The sequence below is a fragment of the Salvelinus fontinalis genome, chromosome 5 (assembly GCF_029448725.1).
Source record: "Salvelinus fontinalis isolate EN_2023a chromosome 5, ASM2944872v1, whole genome shotgun sequence".
NCBI classification, from domain to species: domain Eukaryota; kingdom Metazoa; phylum Chordata; class Actinopteri; order Salmoniformes; family Salmonidae; genus Salvelinus; species Salvelinus fontinalis.
The window spans coordinates 37,755,062-37,773,248 of NC_074669.1; the positions used below are offsets into that span (position 1 = coordinate 37,755,062).

The 18,187-nt window shown below is 44.0% G+C and overlaps 1 protein-coding gene across 4 annotated transcripts in view; it reads left to right on the top strand.

Annotated features, from left to right (window-relative positions):
* The window catches only part of LOC129855545 (phosphatidylinositol 3-kinase regulatory subunit gamma), a 329,335-nt gene extending 312,214 nt beyond the window's left edge, over positions 1 to 17,121 (top strand). For 3 of the 4 annotated variants that reach the window (XM_055923320.1, XM_055923321.1, XM_055923322.1), the window contains 8 exons: positions 2,617 to 2,715; positions 4,801 to 4,981; positions 5,700 to 5,825; positions 6,138 to 6,280; positions 6,535 to 6,711; positions 7,568 to 7,642; positions 7,897 to 8,070; positions 10,644 to 17,121. In XM_055923320.1, the coding sequence (XP_055779295.1) occupies positions 2,617 to 2,715; positions 4,801 to 4,981; positions 5,700 to 5,825; positions 6,138 to 6,280; positions 6,535 to 6,711; positions 7,568 to 7,642; positions 7,897 to 8,070; positions 10,644 to 10,857 (1,189 nt within the window). In that variant the 3' untranslated portion in view covers positions 10,858 to 17,121. Of the gene's footprint in view, positions 1 to 2,616; positions 2,716 to 4,564; positions 4,600 to 4,800; positions 4,982 to 5,699; positions 5,826 to 6,137; positions 6,281 to 6,534; positions 6,712 to 7,567; positions 7,643 to 7,896; positions 8,071 to 10,643 lie in introns of those variants that run through there. The other variant, XM_055923323.1, reaches the window with a different exon arrangement.
* Positions 17,122 to 18,187: the final 1,066 nt, after the last annotated feature.

Consider the following 18,187-nt stretch of genomic DNA (forward strand, 5'->3'; position numbering starts at 1 on the left):
CTAAGTTGACAGTCCCTTTAAACAGCTTGGAAAATTCCAGAAAATGATGTCATGGCTTTAGAAGTTTCTGATAGGCTAATTGACATAATTTCATTCAATTGGAGGTGTACCTGTGGATGTATTTCAAGGCCTACCTTCCAACTCAGTGCCTCTTTGCTTGACATCATGGGAAAATCAAAAGAAATCAGCCAAGACCTCAGAAAAAAATGTGTAGACCTCCACAAGTCTGGTTCATCCATGGGAGCAATTTTCAAACGCCTGAAGATATCACGTACATCTGTACAAACAATAGTACCCCAGTAAAAACACCATGGGACCACGCAGCCGTCATACTGCTCAGGAAGGAGATGCGTTCTGTCTCCTAAGAGATGAACGTACTTTGGTGCAAAAAGTGCAAATCAATCCCAGAACAACAGCAAAGGGCCTTGTGAAGATGCTGGAGGAAACCGGTACAAAAGTATCTATATCCACAGTAAAACGAGTCCTATATCGACATAACCTGAAAGGCCGCTCAGCAAGGAAGAAGCCACTGCTCCAAAACCAACATAAAAAAAACAGACTACGGTTTGGAACTGCACATGAAGACAAAGATCATACTTTTTGGAGAAATGTCCTCTGGTCTGATGAAACAAAAATAGAACTGTTTGGCCATAATGACCATCATTATGTTTGGAGGGAAAAGGGGGAGGCTTGCAAGCCGAAGAACATCATCTCAACCGTGAAGCACGGGGGTGGCGGCATCATGTTGTGGGGGTGCTTTGCTGCAGGAGGGACTGGTGCACTTCACAAAATAGATGGTGTCATGAGGAAGGGAAATTATGTGGATATATTGAAGCAACATCTCAAGACATCAGTCAGGAAGTTAAAGCTTGGTCGCAAATGGGTCTTCCAAATGGATAATGACCCCAATCATACTTCCAAAGTTGTGGCAAAATGGCTTAAGTACAACAAAGTCAAGTTATTGGAGTGGCCATCACAACGCCATGACCTCAATCCTATAGAAAATGTGTGGGCAGAACTTAAAAAGCATGTGCCAGCAAGGAGGCCTACAAACCTGACTCAGTTACACCAACTCTGTCAGGAGGAATGGACAAACATTCACCCAACTTATTGTGGGAAGCTTGTGGAAGGCTACCCAAAGCATTTGACCCAAGTTAAACAATTTAAAGGCAATGCTACCAAATACTAATTGAGTGTATGTAAACTTCTGACCAACTGGGAATGTGATGAAAGAAATAAAAGCAGAAATAAATCATTCTCTCTACTATTATTCTGTCATTTCACATTCTTAAAATAAAGTGGTGATCCTAACTGACCTAAAACAGGGAATTTTTACTAGGATTAAATATCAGGAATTGTGAAAAACTGAGTTTAAATGTATTTGGCTAAGGTGTATGTAAACTTCTCACTTCAACTGTATATATGATTTTTTAAGAAAATCAGGTTAATTTGCATGGCCCAAACTAGTCGTCAGTCAGTGTCTCTCTGGCTAGTTTGGAGTGTGTTTCGTGCTCTTATTACTCAAATACTTAATGGCTGCACTGTTTATAATGCATTACACACAAACACACACACACAGACACACACACACACTCAAACACACAAAACCGAAAGTTACCAAGGGTGCATAGTCAGGAGAGGGTTTAGGGAATTTGGCAGTAAATTAAACCCTCCCCCCCCCCCTCTTCATCTAAGCCTGGGGCAGCAGTGTTCGAGCAGCGCTGTGTCATGTCAAATAAACTCCACACACTGCCCCACATCCCCTTTACACACACACACACACACACAGGGCCCCAGCTGCTCCGGCAGGCTGAAGTTAACCCCCGCCATCCAAGAGACGGCCATGGAGATGTCAGTTGACTGGAGGTGGGAGGCTGCTTTCTCAGCATGACGAGGCTTACTGCCCACACTGGCCCAGACACACAGACCGATAGGCAGACAGACAGACACAGACAGACGGAGGGAGGGATGGAGGGTGAGCAATCTGCTCTGCAGACAGACAGGAAAGCCCCTAAAGCCTGTCTGGGATACAGACTGGAGCCATTTAGGATGTGTGTGTGTGTGTGTGTGTGTGTGTGTGTGTGTGTGTGTGTGTGTGTGTGTGTGTGTGTGTGTGTGTGTGTGTGTGTGTGTGTGTGTGTGTGTGTGTGTGTGTGTGTGTGTGTGTGTGTGTGTGTGTGTGTGTGTGTGTGTGTGTGCGTGCGTGTCATTTTAAGGTAAACCATCCCAACATGTCTCCATTGTCCAGACGGTTTCAGCTGAGAGGTGGGACACAGGCCACAGCCTCTGCCTGCAGCCAGTTCTCACACACACACACACACACACACACACACACACACACACACACACACACACACACACACACACACACACACAACAGTGTGTGCCGATCTCTCCTGTCTCAAGGACACCCATGTGTTGAGGAAGTGAGGGTGAGATGGAGGGTAAAGTGTATATTCACTGCCATAACTAATGGGAAAGTTGCAGCCTTTCTTGTAAATGTCATCTGGCCACTGCCTCAGATGTGTAACCTCTCTCTCTCTCTTCCCCCTCTCTTCCCTCTGTCCATCCCCTTATCTTCCCCCTCTCCATCCCTCTCTCCATCCCTCTCTTCAGGGAAGAGGTGAATGATAAGCTGAGAGACATGCCTGATGGGACCTTCTTGGTTCGGGATGCCTCCACCAAAATGCAGGGCGACTACACACTAACACTGAGGTAGGTTACCACACTACACACTAACACTGAGGTATGTTACCACACTACACACTAACACTGAGGTAGGTTACCACACTACACACTAACACTGAGGTATGTTACCACACTACACACTAACACTGAGGTATGTTACCACACTACACACTAACACTGAGGTAGGTTACCACACTACACACTAACACTGAGGTAGGTTACCACACTACACACTAACACTGAGGTATGTTACCACACTACACACTAACACTGAGGTAGGTTACCACACTACACACTAACACTGAGGTATGTTACCACACTAACACTGAGGTAGGTTACCACACTACACCCTAACACTGAGGTAGGTTACCACACTACACACTAACACTGAGGTATGTTACCACACTACACACTAACACTGAGGTATGTTACCACACTACACACTAACACTGATGTAGGTTACCACACTACACACTAACACTGAGGTAGGTTACCACACTACACACTAATACTGAGGTAGGTTACCACACTACACCCTAACACTGAGGTAGGTTACCACACTACACACTAACACTGAGGTAGGTTACCACACTACACACTAACACTGAGGTATGTTACCACACTACACACTAACACTGATGTAAGTTACCACACTACACACTAACACTGAGGTATGTTACCACACTACACACTAACACTGATGTAGGTTACCACACTGCACACTAACACTGAGGTATGTTACCACACTGCACACTAACACTGAGGTAGGTTACCACACTACACACTAACACTGAGGTAGGTTACCACACTACACACTAACACTGAGGTAGGTTACCACACTACACACTAACACTGAGGTATGTTACCACACTACACACTAACACTGAGGTAGGTTACCACACTACACCCTAACACTGAGGTAGGTTACCACACTGCACACTAACACTGAGGTAGGTTACCACACTGCACACTAACACTGAGGTATGTTACCACACTACACACTAACACTGATGTAGGTTACCACACTACACACTAACACTGAGGTATGTTACCACACTACACACTAACACTGAGGTAGATTACCACACTACACCCTAACACTGAGGTAGGTTACCACACTACACCCTAACACTGAGGTATGTTACCACACTACACACTAACACTGAGGTAGGTTACCACACTACACCCTAACACTGAGGTAGGTTACCACACTACACACTAACACTGATGTAGGTTACCACACTACACCCTAACACTGAGGTAGGTTACCACACTACACCCTAACACTGAGGTAGGTTACCACACTACACCCTAACACTGAGGTAGGTTACCACACTACACACTAACACTGAGGTATGTTAGCACACTACACACTAACACTGATGTAGGTTACCACACTACACACTAACACTGAGGTATGTTACCACACTACACACTAACACTGAGGTATGTTACCACACTACACACTAACACTGATCTAGGTTACCACACTACACACTAACACTGAGGTATGTTACCACACTACACACTAACACTGATGTAGGTTACCACACTACACACTAACACTGAGGTATGTTACCACACTACACACTAACACTGATGTAGGTTACCACACTACACATTAACACTGAGGTAGGTTACCACACTACACACTAACACTGAGGTAGATTACCACACTACACACTAACACTGAGGTATGTTACCACACTACACACTAACACTGATGTAGGTTACCACACTACACACTAACACTGGGGTATGTTACCACACTACACACTAACACTGAGGTAGGTTACCACGCTACACACTAACACTGAAGTAGGTCACCACACTACACACTAACACTGAGGTAGGTTACCACACTACACACTAACACTGAGGTAGGTTACCACACTACACACTAACACTGAGGTAGGTTACCACACTATACACTAACAGTGAGGTAAGGCTTCGGACACTTAACTCAAGAGTTTATGTACAGAGGAAGTTTTTTTTAATGAGGTAGTAGTCGTTAAAGGTATTATTAAAATGTATAATCTTTTAATTAATTTACAGGAGTACAAATGGTTCTAGAAGCCCTCTTTCATCTCTCTGTCATTTTCTTCTCTGTAGGAAAGGGGGGAACAACAAGTTGATCAAAATCTACCACCGGGATGGGAAGTATGGTTTTTCCGACCCCCTGACATTTGGTTCTGTGGTGGAGCTGATTAGTCACTACAGACATGAGTCTCTGGCCCAGTACAACACCAAGCTAGACGTCAAACTCATGTACCCCATCTCACGCTACCAGCAGGTAGGTACACACACACACACACACACACACACACACACACACACTCCATCTACCTGCTATGCACTCTTCTTTTTCCACCCTCTTTTTCTTCTCACTGTCCTCTTCCTTTACTCTCTTTCTCTTCGGAACCTATCTTCCTCCTCTCCCTGCTTTTCTCCTCTTCCTCCCCTGCTCCTCCTCTCCTGTGCATCCCCAGTCAATCTAACGAGTAGTGGTGGGGATTGTTCCCTTCCTTCCCAGGCAAAGTGCCTATACAGCAGGATTCATAGCATGGTGAAATATTACCCTTCTTATTCTCCTCTCTCTCTCTCCTCCTTTGCTGTGTGCTGTACCATGCTGCAACGCACAGCTCCCTAAATAATTACACTCATCTTCCATGTCAAAAGGCCGTCCCTGCATTTATATATTTTTTTCTCGTTCCCTCGTTCTCTCTCTCCTGACGTGGTTCCCGTGCTCAGACAGTCATTACTCAAAAGCCTCAGCGCAGAGAATAACCCCCCCCCCCCCTGCACATAGAGAAAGGCATCATGGGTCATGAATTAATCAGGAAGCCTCCCTCTGTAAGCACAATCAGACAGGTTAATTCCCAACTCCTCTCTCACTCTCTCACTCTCTCACTCTCTCACTCTCTCACTCACTCACTCTCTGCACTTCATATCAATGTATCTCCCTCTAATGCGTGCTCTCTCTTCCTTTCATTCTCTTTCTTTCCTCTCAGGATCAGCTGGTGAAAGAGGACAACATTGACGCGGTGGGTAAGAAACTCCAGGAGTACCACAATCAATACCAGGAGAAGAGCAAGGAGTACGACCGGCTTTATGAGGAATACACCAAGACCTCACAGGTACCGTACACAACACACTATACTGTTAGCCCATCCTAGCACACAGACCTACCCTGCACCCGCATCACCAAACCCAATACAGACCAAGTAGTTAGCGGACACCAACTATGTTCTATTTTAATCAGGAAAGGAACAGCTACACTGAAGTGGACAGCACTTTAAGAACACCAATGGGGGGGGGGGGGGTATGACTGTGCCAGGCTGATAAATCTAGACAAATAGACGTAGACTTTATTCATGAGACGATCACGCCACTATCAGGCCGACGAATGGAGGACTGATAGCCCCCGGTGTCTTTGTCAACCCTCTCAGGAGATTCAGATGAAGAGGACGGCCATCGAGGCCTTCAACGAGACCATCAAGATCTTCGAGGAGCAGTGTCACACGCAGGAGCGCTACAGCAAAGAGTACATCGAGCGCTTCCGCCGGGAGGGCAACGACAAGGAGATTGAGAGGTATTCAGGGGGCTTTTTATTTTTTTGAATTGGCTCAGACCTGCTCCAATTGGAACGCACTCGATTTGTCGTCAGGCAAAGTCATGTTTGTGTACATCAGAGAATGGGGTGTCTAGATTGACCTTAAGTGTTTAGCGGAATGTTAGCTTGTGGGGTTGATGGAAATAGCTAGGACTAATGGTAATAGTAGCGCAAGAGTACACATACAGTATGCAGTATCCTGACCCATCCTCCGCTCCCTCTCTGTCCTACAGGATCATGATGAACTACGAGAAGCTTAAGTCTCGTCTGGGTGAGATCCACGACAGTAAGATTCGTCTGGAGCAGGACCTGAAGACCCAGGCTCTGGACAACAGGGAGACAGACAAGAAGATGAACAGCCTCAAACCTGACCTCATCCAGCTCCGCAAGATCAGGGACCAGTACCTTGTGTAAGTAGTAACCCATACAGGAAAGTGTTAAGATACAGTTATCGTATAGGACCAGTACATTGTGTAAGTAGAAACCCATACAGGAAAGGGTTAAGAGACAGTTATCGTATAGGACCAGTACATTGTGTAAGTAGAAACCCATACAGGAAAGGGTTGAGACAGTTATCGTATAGGACCAGTACATTGGGTAAGTAGTAACCCATACAGGAAAGGGTTAACAGAGTAACACCAGTATCTTGGGTAAGTAATCTATGATGGAGGAAAGAGTTAACCTTGTCGGTGTATAGTAGGGACCCATACCTTGTGTAAGTAACCCAGACTGCAAGGAGTTCATACGGGGTTAACTGGATAACTGCCATATTTTTATTTATTTAACTAGGCAAGTCAGTTAAGAACAAATTCTTATTTACATTGACAGCCCAGGAACAGTGGGTTAACTGCCTTGTTCAGGGGCAGAATGACAGATTTTTACCTTGTCATCTTGGGGATTTGACCTAGCGACCTTTCGGTTACTGGCCCAACGCCCTAACCACCAGGCTACCTGGCGAACCACTAGGCTGTATTGCAAGCTTGTGTTTCCTCTGAGCTAAAGGCAGGCTCTTTATAGGGAAGTCCCTGGGCTGCCTGGGGAGAGAAAGGCCGTGGCTTCTGGGAAGCCTCTAATAGCATTACCAGGTCTGCCGCGTATCTACACACCGATTCATTCAGAAGGGTTGTGCGAGTGCTATTAATTCAATACCTTTTGTCGTCTGTTCTGTTCAATGGAGGAATGATGCGCATAATGAAAGAAGGGCTTTAACTCGATGTTTGTAGTCATTTCCTCTTTCTCTCTCTCTCTTTCTCTCTCTCTCTCCAGCTGGCTCAATCACAAAGGAGTGCGACAGAAACGAATTAACGACTGGCTGGGGATCAAGAACGAGAACACAGATGAGTAAGTGTTCCGAGCCCGACCTCCCAGCCTCGCACTGCAAGGCTCACTCGTATCTGTAGCATGGACGTCTTGGAGCAATAGACTCCACCTTGGCTCATCCACTATAGTCTTTTCACTATACTCACGTTTGAGGGATATAGATTGGAGTAAATCGTCCTCGTTTGATATGTTGGCTCCACCGTATATTAATCATCTCGAATGAATCTCCGCTAGACCCTATGCTTATCTCGCTCCCCTGTCTCCTGCGCGTGTAGAGGGTACTTTGTGAGTACCGAAGAGGATGAAAACCTGCCCCACTACGATGAGAAGAGCTGGTTTGTGGGAGACCTGAACAGAACCCAGTCTGAAGACCTTCTCCTAGACAAACCTGACGGAGCCTTCCTCATCAGGGAGAGCAGCAAGAAGGGCTGCTACGCATGCTCTGTGGTGTAAGTACTCAAGTATATTCTATCAATAAGATAAGCCTGCTCTGTGGTGTAAGTACTCAAGTATATTCTATCAATAAGATAAGCCTGCTCTGTGGTGTAAGTACTCAAGTGTATTCTATCAATAAGATAAGCCTGCTCTGTGGTGTAAGTACTCAAGTATATTCTATCAATAAGATAAGCCTGCTCTGTGGTGTAAGTACTCAAGTATATTCTATCAATAAGATAAGCCTGCTCTGTAGTGTAAGTACTCAAGTATATTCTATCAATAAGATAAGCCTGCTCTGTGGTGTAAGTACTCAAGTATATTCTATCAATAAGATAAGCCTGCTCTGTGGTGTAAGTACTCAAGTATATTCTATCAATACGATAAGCCTGCTCTGTGGTGTAAGTACTCAAGTATATACTATGCATGAGATAAGCATTCTCCCTGATTGAAGTACTTAAGCATATACTATGAATAAGATAAGCATTCTCCCTGGTGGAAGTACTCAAGCATATACTATGAGTAAGATAAGCATGCGCCGTAGTGTGTGTCTCAATAAGTACTACTGATTGAGTCTCTGCGATGATGATATGCCATGGTAAGTTTTGCTAAATTGTGGTAGTTCAATAATCCTCTGTGAGTGTGTCAAACTGCTCTTATACAGTGCCTTTGGAAAATATTCAGATCCCTTCCCTTTTTCCACATTTTTTAAAAATGTTACAGCCTTATTCTAAAATTGATTAAATACAAAAATACCCCATAATGACAAAAAAAAAAAAAAAAACGGAAATATGACATTTACATAAGTATTCAGACCCTTTACTCAGTACTTTGTTGAAGCACCTTTGGCAGTGATTACAGCCATGAGTCTTCTTGAGGAGTTTCTCCCATTCTTCTCTGCAGATTATCTCAAGCTCTGTCAGGTTGAGTGGGGAGCGTTGCTGCACAGCTATTTTCAGGTCTCTCCAGAGATGTTAGATCAGGTTCAATTCTGGGCTCTGGCTGGGTCACTCAAGGACAGTTAGAGACTAGTCCCGAAGCCACTTCTTGGCTGTATGCTTAGGGTCGTTGTCCTATTGGAAGATGTCCTTTGCCAGACTGAGGTCCTGAGAGCTCTGGAGCAGGTTTTCATCAAGGATCTCTCTGTACTTTGCTCCGTTCATCTTTCCCTCGATCCTGACTAGTCTCCCAGTCTCTGCCGCTGAAAAACATCCACACAGCATGATGCTGCCACCACCATGCTTCACCGTAGGGATGGTGCCAGGTTTCCTCCAGACGTGATGCTCGGCATTCAGGCCAAATAGTTAAATCTTGATTTCATCAGACCTGAGGATCTTGTTTCTCATGGTCTGAGAGTCCTTTAGGTGCCCTTTGGCAAACTCCAAGCGGACTGTCATGTGTCTTTTACTTCAATCTGGTCACTCTACCATAAAGGCCTGATTGGTGGAGAGCTGCAGAGATGGTTATCCTTCTGGAAGTTTCTCCCATCTCCACAGAGGAACTCTGGAGCTTTGTGAGAGTGACCATCGGGTTCCAGGTCACCTCCTTGACCAAGGCCCTTCTCCCCAGATTATAAGGGCACAAGGCGAGACCCAAATGCAGACACAGGAGGCAGATGGTTGAGCTCTGATATCTATTATACCAAAAAGGGGTAGGCAAAAGGCAGGTCAGGGACAGGCGAGAGTTCATAAACCAGGTCAGAGTCCAAACAGTACCAGGCGAAAGGCAGGCTCGAGGTCAGGACAGGCAGAGTGGTCAGGCAGGCGGATTCGGTGTCCGGACAGGCAAGGGTCAAAACCAGGAGGGCTAGGAAAAGACAGAGACTGGGAAAAATAGGAGCTAGGAAAAACGCTGGTTGACTTGGCAAAACAAGACGATCTGGCACAGAGAGACAGGAGACACAGGGATAAATAGACCGGGGACTAATGCGGAAAACAGGAGGCACCTGGAGGTGGGTGAAGACAATCACAAAGACAGGTGAAACGGATCAGGGCGTGACACAGATTGGTCAGTTTGGCCGGGAGGCCAGCTCTTGGAAGAGTCTTGGTGGTTCCAAACTTCTTCCATTTAAGAATGATGGAGGACACTGTGTTCTTGGGGTCCTTCAATGCTGCAGACATTTTTGGTACCCTTCCCCAGATCTGTGCCTCGACACATTCCTGTCTCGGGGGTCTACGGACAATTCCTTCGACCTCGTGGCTTGGTTTTTGCTCTGACATGCAGGTCATCTGTGGGACCTTATATAGACAGGTGTGTGCCTTTCCAAATCATGTCCAAACAATTGAATTTACCACAGGTGGACTTCAATCAAGTTGTATAAACATCTCAAGGATGAGCAATGAACACAGGATGCACCCGAGCACCATTTTGAGTTTCATAGCAAAGAGTCTGAATACTTATTTATTTACTTAGTTATTTTTTTATATAAAATCTACAAACATTTCTAAAAACCTGTTTTCGCTTAGTAATTATGGGGTACTGTGTAGATTGATGAGGGAAAAACAATTACTTCAATCCATTTTAGAATAAGGCTGTAACGTAACTTGTGTGTTTGGCTAGTATTAACACCTCCTATCCTCTCTTTCTACAGTGTGGAGGGTGAGGTTAAGCACTGTGTGATTTACAGCACACAGAGGGGCTACGGCTTCGCTGAGCCTTACAACCTGTACAGCTCTCTGAAAGACCTGGTCCTGCACTACCACCAGACCTCCCTGGTCCAGCACAACGACTCGCTCAACGTGCGCCTGGCCTACCCTGTCTACGCACAGATGCCCTCATCCTCCGGCCCTGCCCCACGGAGATGAGCACCCCCCCCACCCAGCCCCAGGATGGATGAAGGGGTAGGGGGGGTAACTATTACCCAGAACCTGAGAAAAAACCTGAGATGGGGGGGGAGAAAAAAAAAGTCAGAAACACTTGCTGCAACACACACGTCAGCCACCTTGGAGTTATATATATTTTTACTAGAACAATTGGAGGGCATTCTTTCTAAAGACTGCTTGATTTGCACAAGGAAGTTTTAAATGTTTGTGAATGTGAAAAAACTGAAGGAAAAGAGAAGAGCCGAGTTTTAGGTGACCCTGCTGCAACCTAAACTCCAGCCAGGACTCTTTCACAGATTAACGACAACATGAAGGCGCTCAATTTTAAGGCTTTGTTTCCTGTCGTCCGTCTGTCGCCCAAATTATCATTTTCTTTTTTTTTCTTTTCTGGTTTTGTTTTTTTTGTTTTTGTTTTTTTGGACAATTTGTTTTGTTCACTGCTTGTTTGCTAAACGCAAGAGATGATGATTACAATGATGTCGAGTGTATGTTCTCTGTCCCTTTCCGAATGAAAAGCAAAAATAATGTAGCATAACAGACAAAAGACGCTTGTTCAGTGTCCCTCCATATAGACTGCTGCTGAAGGGTTGGGGGGGGGGGGGTGAAGGGAAGGGAGAATCGAAAGGGAGGGAAGAGTCGAGAGGGGTCACAAGCGAGAGAAAAATGTTTTGTGGTCTTAAAAGAAGGAGAAAAAAAAGCTTGATTTTATACTAACCGTAGATGGAGTGAGTTTGTTTTCTTGTTGGCCGGATCATATTTCCTTTGACACATTGTAAGTTATGGTAAAGTCATGTCGTTATAGTCACCTACAGAGACCAAAGTTGGCATGGGCAGAAACAAGGCCATTGTGTTTTTATTAGTCTGTATGAATGGAGAAGATTGAAAAAAAAGAGTGGTTGCTTTGTTTAATACCACACATGAAACAGAGTTTGGGCCCAGTGCTCGTGCACTATAAGCTCTGAGGGGATGGTACGCACAGACGGAGACGGGTCGGTAGGTTTGACCATCTAGACGCCGGTCACGGTCGAGTTAGAAGCACTTATCTAAGAGGAGAGCCCAGCCAAGGCTGCACCGTACGGTTTGACACCAAATCCCAAAACTAAGGAGAAACAAACTACCTTAGAACCTGAAACATGTTTGTTTTAAACAAAATATCATTTGTAGTATATGCTAATGTCTGTTTAAAACAAACGGGGACTTTATGTATTGGTTACGGAACCTTTGAGATAATAGGCTTTGAACTGTTTTAGTGTACACGAAGCAGGTAGGGAGGGGGGAGTTTCAAGTGGAAGACGAATGCTTTTGATGATGATAAAAACTTGAAGAAAGTGCAATCCAACTATGTATTACGATTATTTAGGTTAGCAGTCACCCGGAGAGCTGAACGAACCCAGCTTCCAGACAGACTCGCAGGAGAGATAATCAAAGTGCACATTGAAGCTTTTGAAGATATATTGCTTTTCTTTCCTTTTTTTCCTTTTGTTTTTGTTTGTGCTTCACTCAAACGTCTTACCCGGTGCTTGACTTTAAGACCAGTGGAAACATTTCTGTTGAAAATAAAAGATTATAACATCGCACAATAAATATTGACAAAATGACAAACAACCACAATGTGCAATTTTCCAGTCTATTCGGTCACCTCTACTTCCTGATATGAAACTCTATTCTGATTGGCTGTTGTTTGGTTACCATTGTCTCTCCTTGCTGCCTGTCTAACCAGCAGCCTCTGAGACAGACAACGGACCAGTGATGTCAAAATATGGTGGATAAATGAAGATGGTTCACTCAGGCCGTTTACCATTGAAAATAAATGGACCATTTCTGGTCTACTTAACTGGGTGTTTCCATAGACACCAATAAAATAGCAGTTGGGTCCTGTCTACTTAGTTCATTTTCTTTCATTGAACCAGAAAAAAATACAGCGAGTGGGTTATTTCACTTCCTCATCCATCTCTGAGTGTCCCTGGGGTCCTGTCTCTCCCAGACAGTTGTCCCCTCCCTACCTGTTCATCTTAGGCCATATTTAAGGCCTTGTTGACAGGAGAGGGTAGTGCAGCAGCAGAGGGGTGATTTAGTGACCCTGGAGTAGAACAAACACAGCGGTTTTTAATCGAGCCCCCTCCAAATTTGCACCTTACTGGACACATTTTTTGGGGGCTCCATCGGGGGTAAAGACACCACCCCGGTGAGATTGACTACCACAATTGATCTGACAGATTCACAGTTACACGTAAATAAAACTGGATTCAAATAAGCAACTCCCTTGTCACACTTTGAGAACAAGAGAGTTGTATATCGTCTGGAGTCTTTACTAAACGACCAGTGGATATCAGTGAAGTGTATGGGTTCACACCAGTGAGAACCAGTGCTCAGTGTGTGTGAGGAGGAAAGTCGTGTTATCCAGCCGTGCGGTGGTGGTGACGTGGAATCATCATGGTGAATGAGGGAATGATACAGCCTTGGTGAAAAAGCCAGGCCTCTACGCCCCCCCCCCCCCCCCCCCCCCCCCCCGAGTATCTATCTGCCCTGTATCTCCTCCACAACGACACCATACGCTTCTGCGAATCATCTTTATCTAACATACACCCCCACCCCTTGGAGTAGTGCACTAAGATAAGCCAGATGAGGCAGTGGGGGGTTGGAGGGGTCACTAGGTCACAGTCAGTGCTGAAAGCCCTTGATGAAGAACACGTGCAAGGGAGGAGGAGGGAGAAGGTGTGACACTCCCTCTGAAGACTAGAGGCGAGATGGGTTATCCCTTATTCAGTCTCTCCTCGGTCTGTATGTGCTGATGTGCCTAGTAACAGCTGTTAGGGTTAAGGTGAGGTTCAGCTCTTCTGTATGGGGTGTGGTGGGGTGTGGTGTGGTGTACTGGGGAGGGAAGGGGGTTAGAGGTCATGTTGAATGTAAAACTGGATCAGGCTGTTCTGATAAATGGACGTTTGTTTGTGTCTCCTCGTCCCTGTTTTCTTTGGCAAGGACCCTCAGGCAGGATGCTAGGATCCCCTTTTGCTACATAACAGTTTCATAACAAAACCCACTTTGATCTCTGGACCTGGTAAAACCAGGTTTAACAACACCCAGACAGTAAGCGAGACCTTTTGTCATTCATTATAATGGTGTCTCCCTGGTTCTAATCGTGTCTATCCACCTCGGTGGCCCTGCTCTGTTAGGTTCGTCCACTGAGGTAGCTCAAGAGCCTGTCTATCTTCACTTCAGTCTCCTCGCCTTCCTTATCATACACCATGGTTCGAAGGTTGTTATTTTGTTGACTTTTGGTCCGTTTTTTACTTGGAGCCCTATAGGGCCCCTAACTCTATTACTTGAACTATTGCATTGCTCACTGTTGAATGTCTTTATATAGAAATATACATATATGAAATAAAAATATCTGTTTTGTTGTTCTATAGTAGTGAGCAGGACTGGGTTTACTTTTAAATATATATAATTATACATGTTTATGTCACAGAAACAGAAATAAAAGTACGCTTCTTTGCAAGGAGGGAAAGATGTGCTCTGTGAACCTTCTCAGAAATATACTAAGATTATGTTTGTTGTTGGGGGGCTTGTCTGATATTGCAAACATCACTCTTCAGAGAAGACAGGGTGCATCCGAAATGGTGCTGTATTTCCTATACAGTGCTTGGGGATAGTGTGCCATTTCAGACGCAGACATAGTGTGACTCTGTCTCATCTCTAGTTGTCATTTTCCACCGTGAGACAAAGCATTTCTCATACTAATCTAGGATGCTAAAAGAACACATACTATTTTTGTTTGTGATTTAGTTGTTGTTCCTCTACTTTTCCCCCCCTGGCATTGAGACCAAAGATTTCAGTTGACTTTATTTTTTAGCCTTTAGATGTTGATAGTTTGAAAGGGATGTTTATTTCCATTGCCTTGTTACCAGAAGAACTCCGAAGTTAACATGGTACAGTAGCTAGAGGTAGTCAGAGTGAGTGAGTATGTCCCATACAGTTAGCTAGAATCCCCTGTTAGTGATAATGAAGTTTCTAATTATCAATAAAAGTAATTATTATGACGTATAATAGTAATGCATAATTGGGGATAGGTGTTCCTTGGTGATATTTGAGGTATTCGATCTGTACCAAAGAACATGTGGATGTCCTTACCAAGCAGTGTGGTTAAGGAGGATAGTTTGCCACTCACATCACCTCTCAGTCTTTTGTCTATTCAAATTAGACCGATCGTTTTCACCGCTCTGAAAGTGATGAGAGATAGAAGGCAGATACATTCCTATGCCAGGTTTTAATTTTTATGATTTAGCAAGTCTCTGCACCCATGATCTGAGTGTCTTTATTGGTCTACAATATGTGTGCCATTAGTGTGATTCCTCTATGAGTTTAGTTTTGTTAAGTTCGTGAAAGACCTCTAACTTCACCAAAAACACTCCCTGTGTCTGTCTCCTTGTTTTCTCACAACACAGTCATCTATTTGCACACGTTGATCCAGTCGGACGTATGGTTGCTCTCTCTCCCTCTCAGCTTTGAAAGGATATGAATAAGACGAATACAATTCAATTTCCCCTTGTGACTAGTGGTTTGTCTTAAAAAGAGAAGAAGTGATTGTCGTTCTTCTGCAGGACAGAAAGCAAGTTTTCCTTAAGTTCTTTCACTCCGGAATGCATGCAATATCCCTTTCCTTTTCTGTCAAGGGTCAGAGGTCAGGGGTCAGGGACAGAGGAGTGACAGCGTGAGAGAGATGTTCTGTCTGAGATTAGTGTTTATGAAAGAACAGCACCTTTGTGTTTCTGTAGAACCACTGTCAGTGGGATTTTACTTGGGACAAGATGTGCTGCACATACCACAAGACATTTCGAAGGGGTTAGGACGAACCAAAATATTGATTACCCAAGTTTACTTTTTGACTGTTTTAATAGTTTTCTGTGTGAAAACAAAACTCTTAAGTTGGAGTACAGGTACAGGACGATGCAGGCTTAGGTTTCCTATAGCACCACAAGACTGTTATATAGCTATAATGTCTGTTGTTCTTCTTCTTGCCCTCAAGCAGTTCTGCAAAGTTTTATTTGCAGCATGCAGCCAGTGGGGTTTGAATATGTTGTGATTCTCACCAGGAGTCGTGTGTGTTCTTACCACTGCTATCTGATCACAATACCCAGCACAGCTTCAAGGAGTACAGCTTCTTATTTAAAAAAATAAAATAAAAAAAAAGATTTAGAAAGAAAAGAGAAAAAAAAAATTTTGGAAGAAAAAAAATGTGTGTATCACACTGTCCCTATCCCTCTTTTGACATACTTACAGATCCAGCATGCATCTTTGGTACTCTTGACTGTTGTTTTTTTGTGTTTAAAAGAAAATAGAAAAAGAGAATGTTTTAAGAAAAACTGTTCTTTGACTGTTTATGGTGTATTCCGATCTGAATTTTAATCCTAGCTAACTAAACAAGTCACTGCTTCCAGCGGAACCAAGTCACAGTCCTTTTATTGTCCGTTTATAGCGTTATAAGTATGTAATACTGAGAAAGATGAACGTCACCGCAAGAAAAACATGTGTTCCTTATTGTTTGTTTGGCATGTTGAAACGAACGCGTTTCTCCATGTCACAATATCCGTCAATGTTTGAGACATACAACATAATGTGCTTTGAATGTTTGACCCGTGAAGCATCTACTGGGTTGCTTACAGTACACAACTTGAAACTCACATAATCAAACCGTTATTCTTATTTCACAGACCGTTTGCAGAATTCTGCGACACCAGCAGTTTTTGTGACGTTGGGCTACTTCTTAGACAAAATACAAGCAATATGATATTCACCTCCTTTTATATTTCTGTATTTCTTACTTTATGCTGACAATTACTGCGAAGTAGGTACCTACTCACATAGACTTTCTGGTATATAATTGTGTGTTTCTGGAGCAACATTGTAGCGTTGTTGCGTGTGGATTGTGATGGTGATGACTTTATCTTGTACAGCCGGCTATGAGTGGTTCTCTACTCTCCAGACCAATCAAACAGAGACTTCTTTCTCAGTATTACAACAACATCATACATACCTTGCTTTCAGCTTCTATATGTATTCCCTTCTTCAGTTAAGTTGTTTCAATAACGTCACGGTACACTACTTCACTTTCTCGTATCTGCTGCAATAGTTTGTATATGTTGTAAAATCTCCATTTGTTATGAACTCAACTCTTGTACGTTATCAATGGAACTTCACTATATTAATTTCTCTCGCAGAATAAAGAAAATATTTTATTCAAACCTCCTTTTGTCTCTGTATTGTCTTGTGGGTCAATTAAACAATAAGGCCTGAGGAGGTGTGGTATACGGCCAATATACCACGGCCCGGCGTAACGAGGAGTGCCTGGAAACAGCCCTTAGCCGTGGTATATTGGTCATATACCACAAACCCCCGAGGTGCTTCATTGCTATTATAAACTGGTTACCAACGTAATTAGAGCAGTTAAATGTTTGGTCATACCGATGGTATACGGTCTGATATACCACAGCTGTCAGCCAATCAGCATTCAGGGCTCGAACCACCCAGTTTATTATGGGGAATGAATGGTGACCAGCAGATCAATGTTACAGCTTGAAGCTCATACTGAGTTTTGGCTTTAAGGATCATTTGCAGGTATTTCAATTTCTGTATCTCGACATGACACCAATAGTGTATAGAGTTGAGCATGCTTAAATCAATGTGGTTGATGAATAAGATATAACCATCTTATATATATATATATATATATATATATATATACACTGCTCAAAAAAATAAAGGGAACACTTAAACAACACAATGTAACTCCAAGTCAATCACACTTCTGTGAAATCAAACTGTCCACTTAGGAAGCAACACTGATTGACAATAAATTTCACATGCTGTTGTGCAAATGGAATAGACAAAAGGTGGAAATTATAGGCAATTAGCAAGACACCCCCAATAAAGGAGTGGTTCTGCAGGTGGTGACCACAGACCACTTCTCAGTTCCTATGCTTCCTGGCTGATGTTTTGGTCACTTTTGAATGCTGGCGGTGCTTTCACTCTAGTGGTAGCATGAGACGGAGTCTACAACCCACACAAGTGGCTCAGGTAGTGCAGCTCATCCAGGATGGCACATCAATGCGAGCTGTGGCAAGAAGGTTTGCTGTGTCTGTCAGCGTAGTGTCCAGAGCATGGAGGCGCTACCAGGAGACAGGCCAGTACATCAGGAGACGTGGAGGAGGCCGTAGGAGGGCAACAACCCAGCAGCAGGACCGCTACCTCCGCCTTTGTGCAAGGAGGAGCACTGCCAGAGCCCTGCAAAATGACCTCCAGCAGGCCATAAATG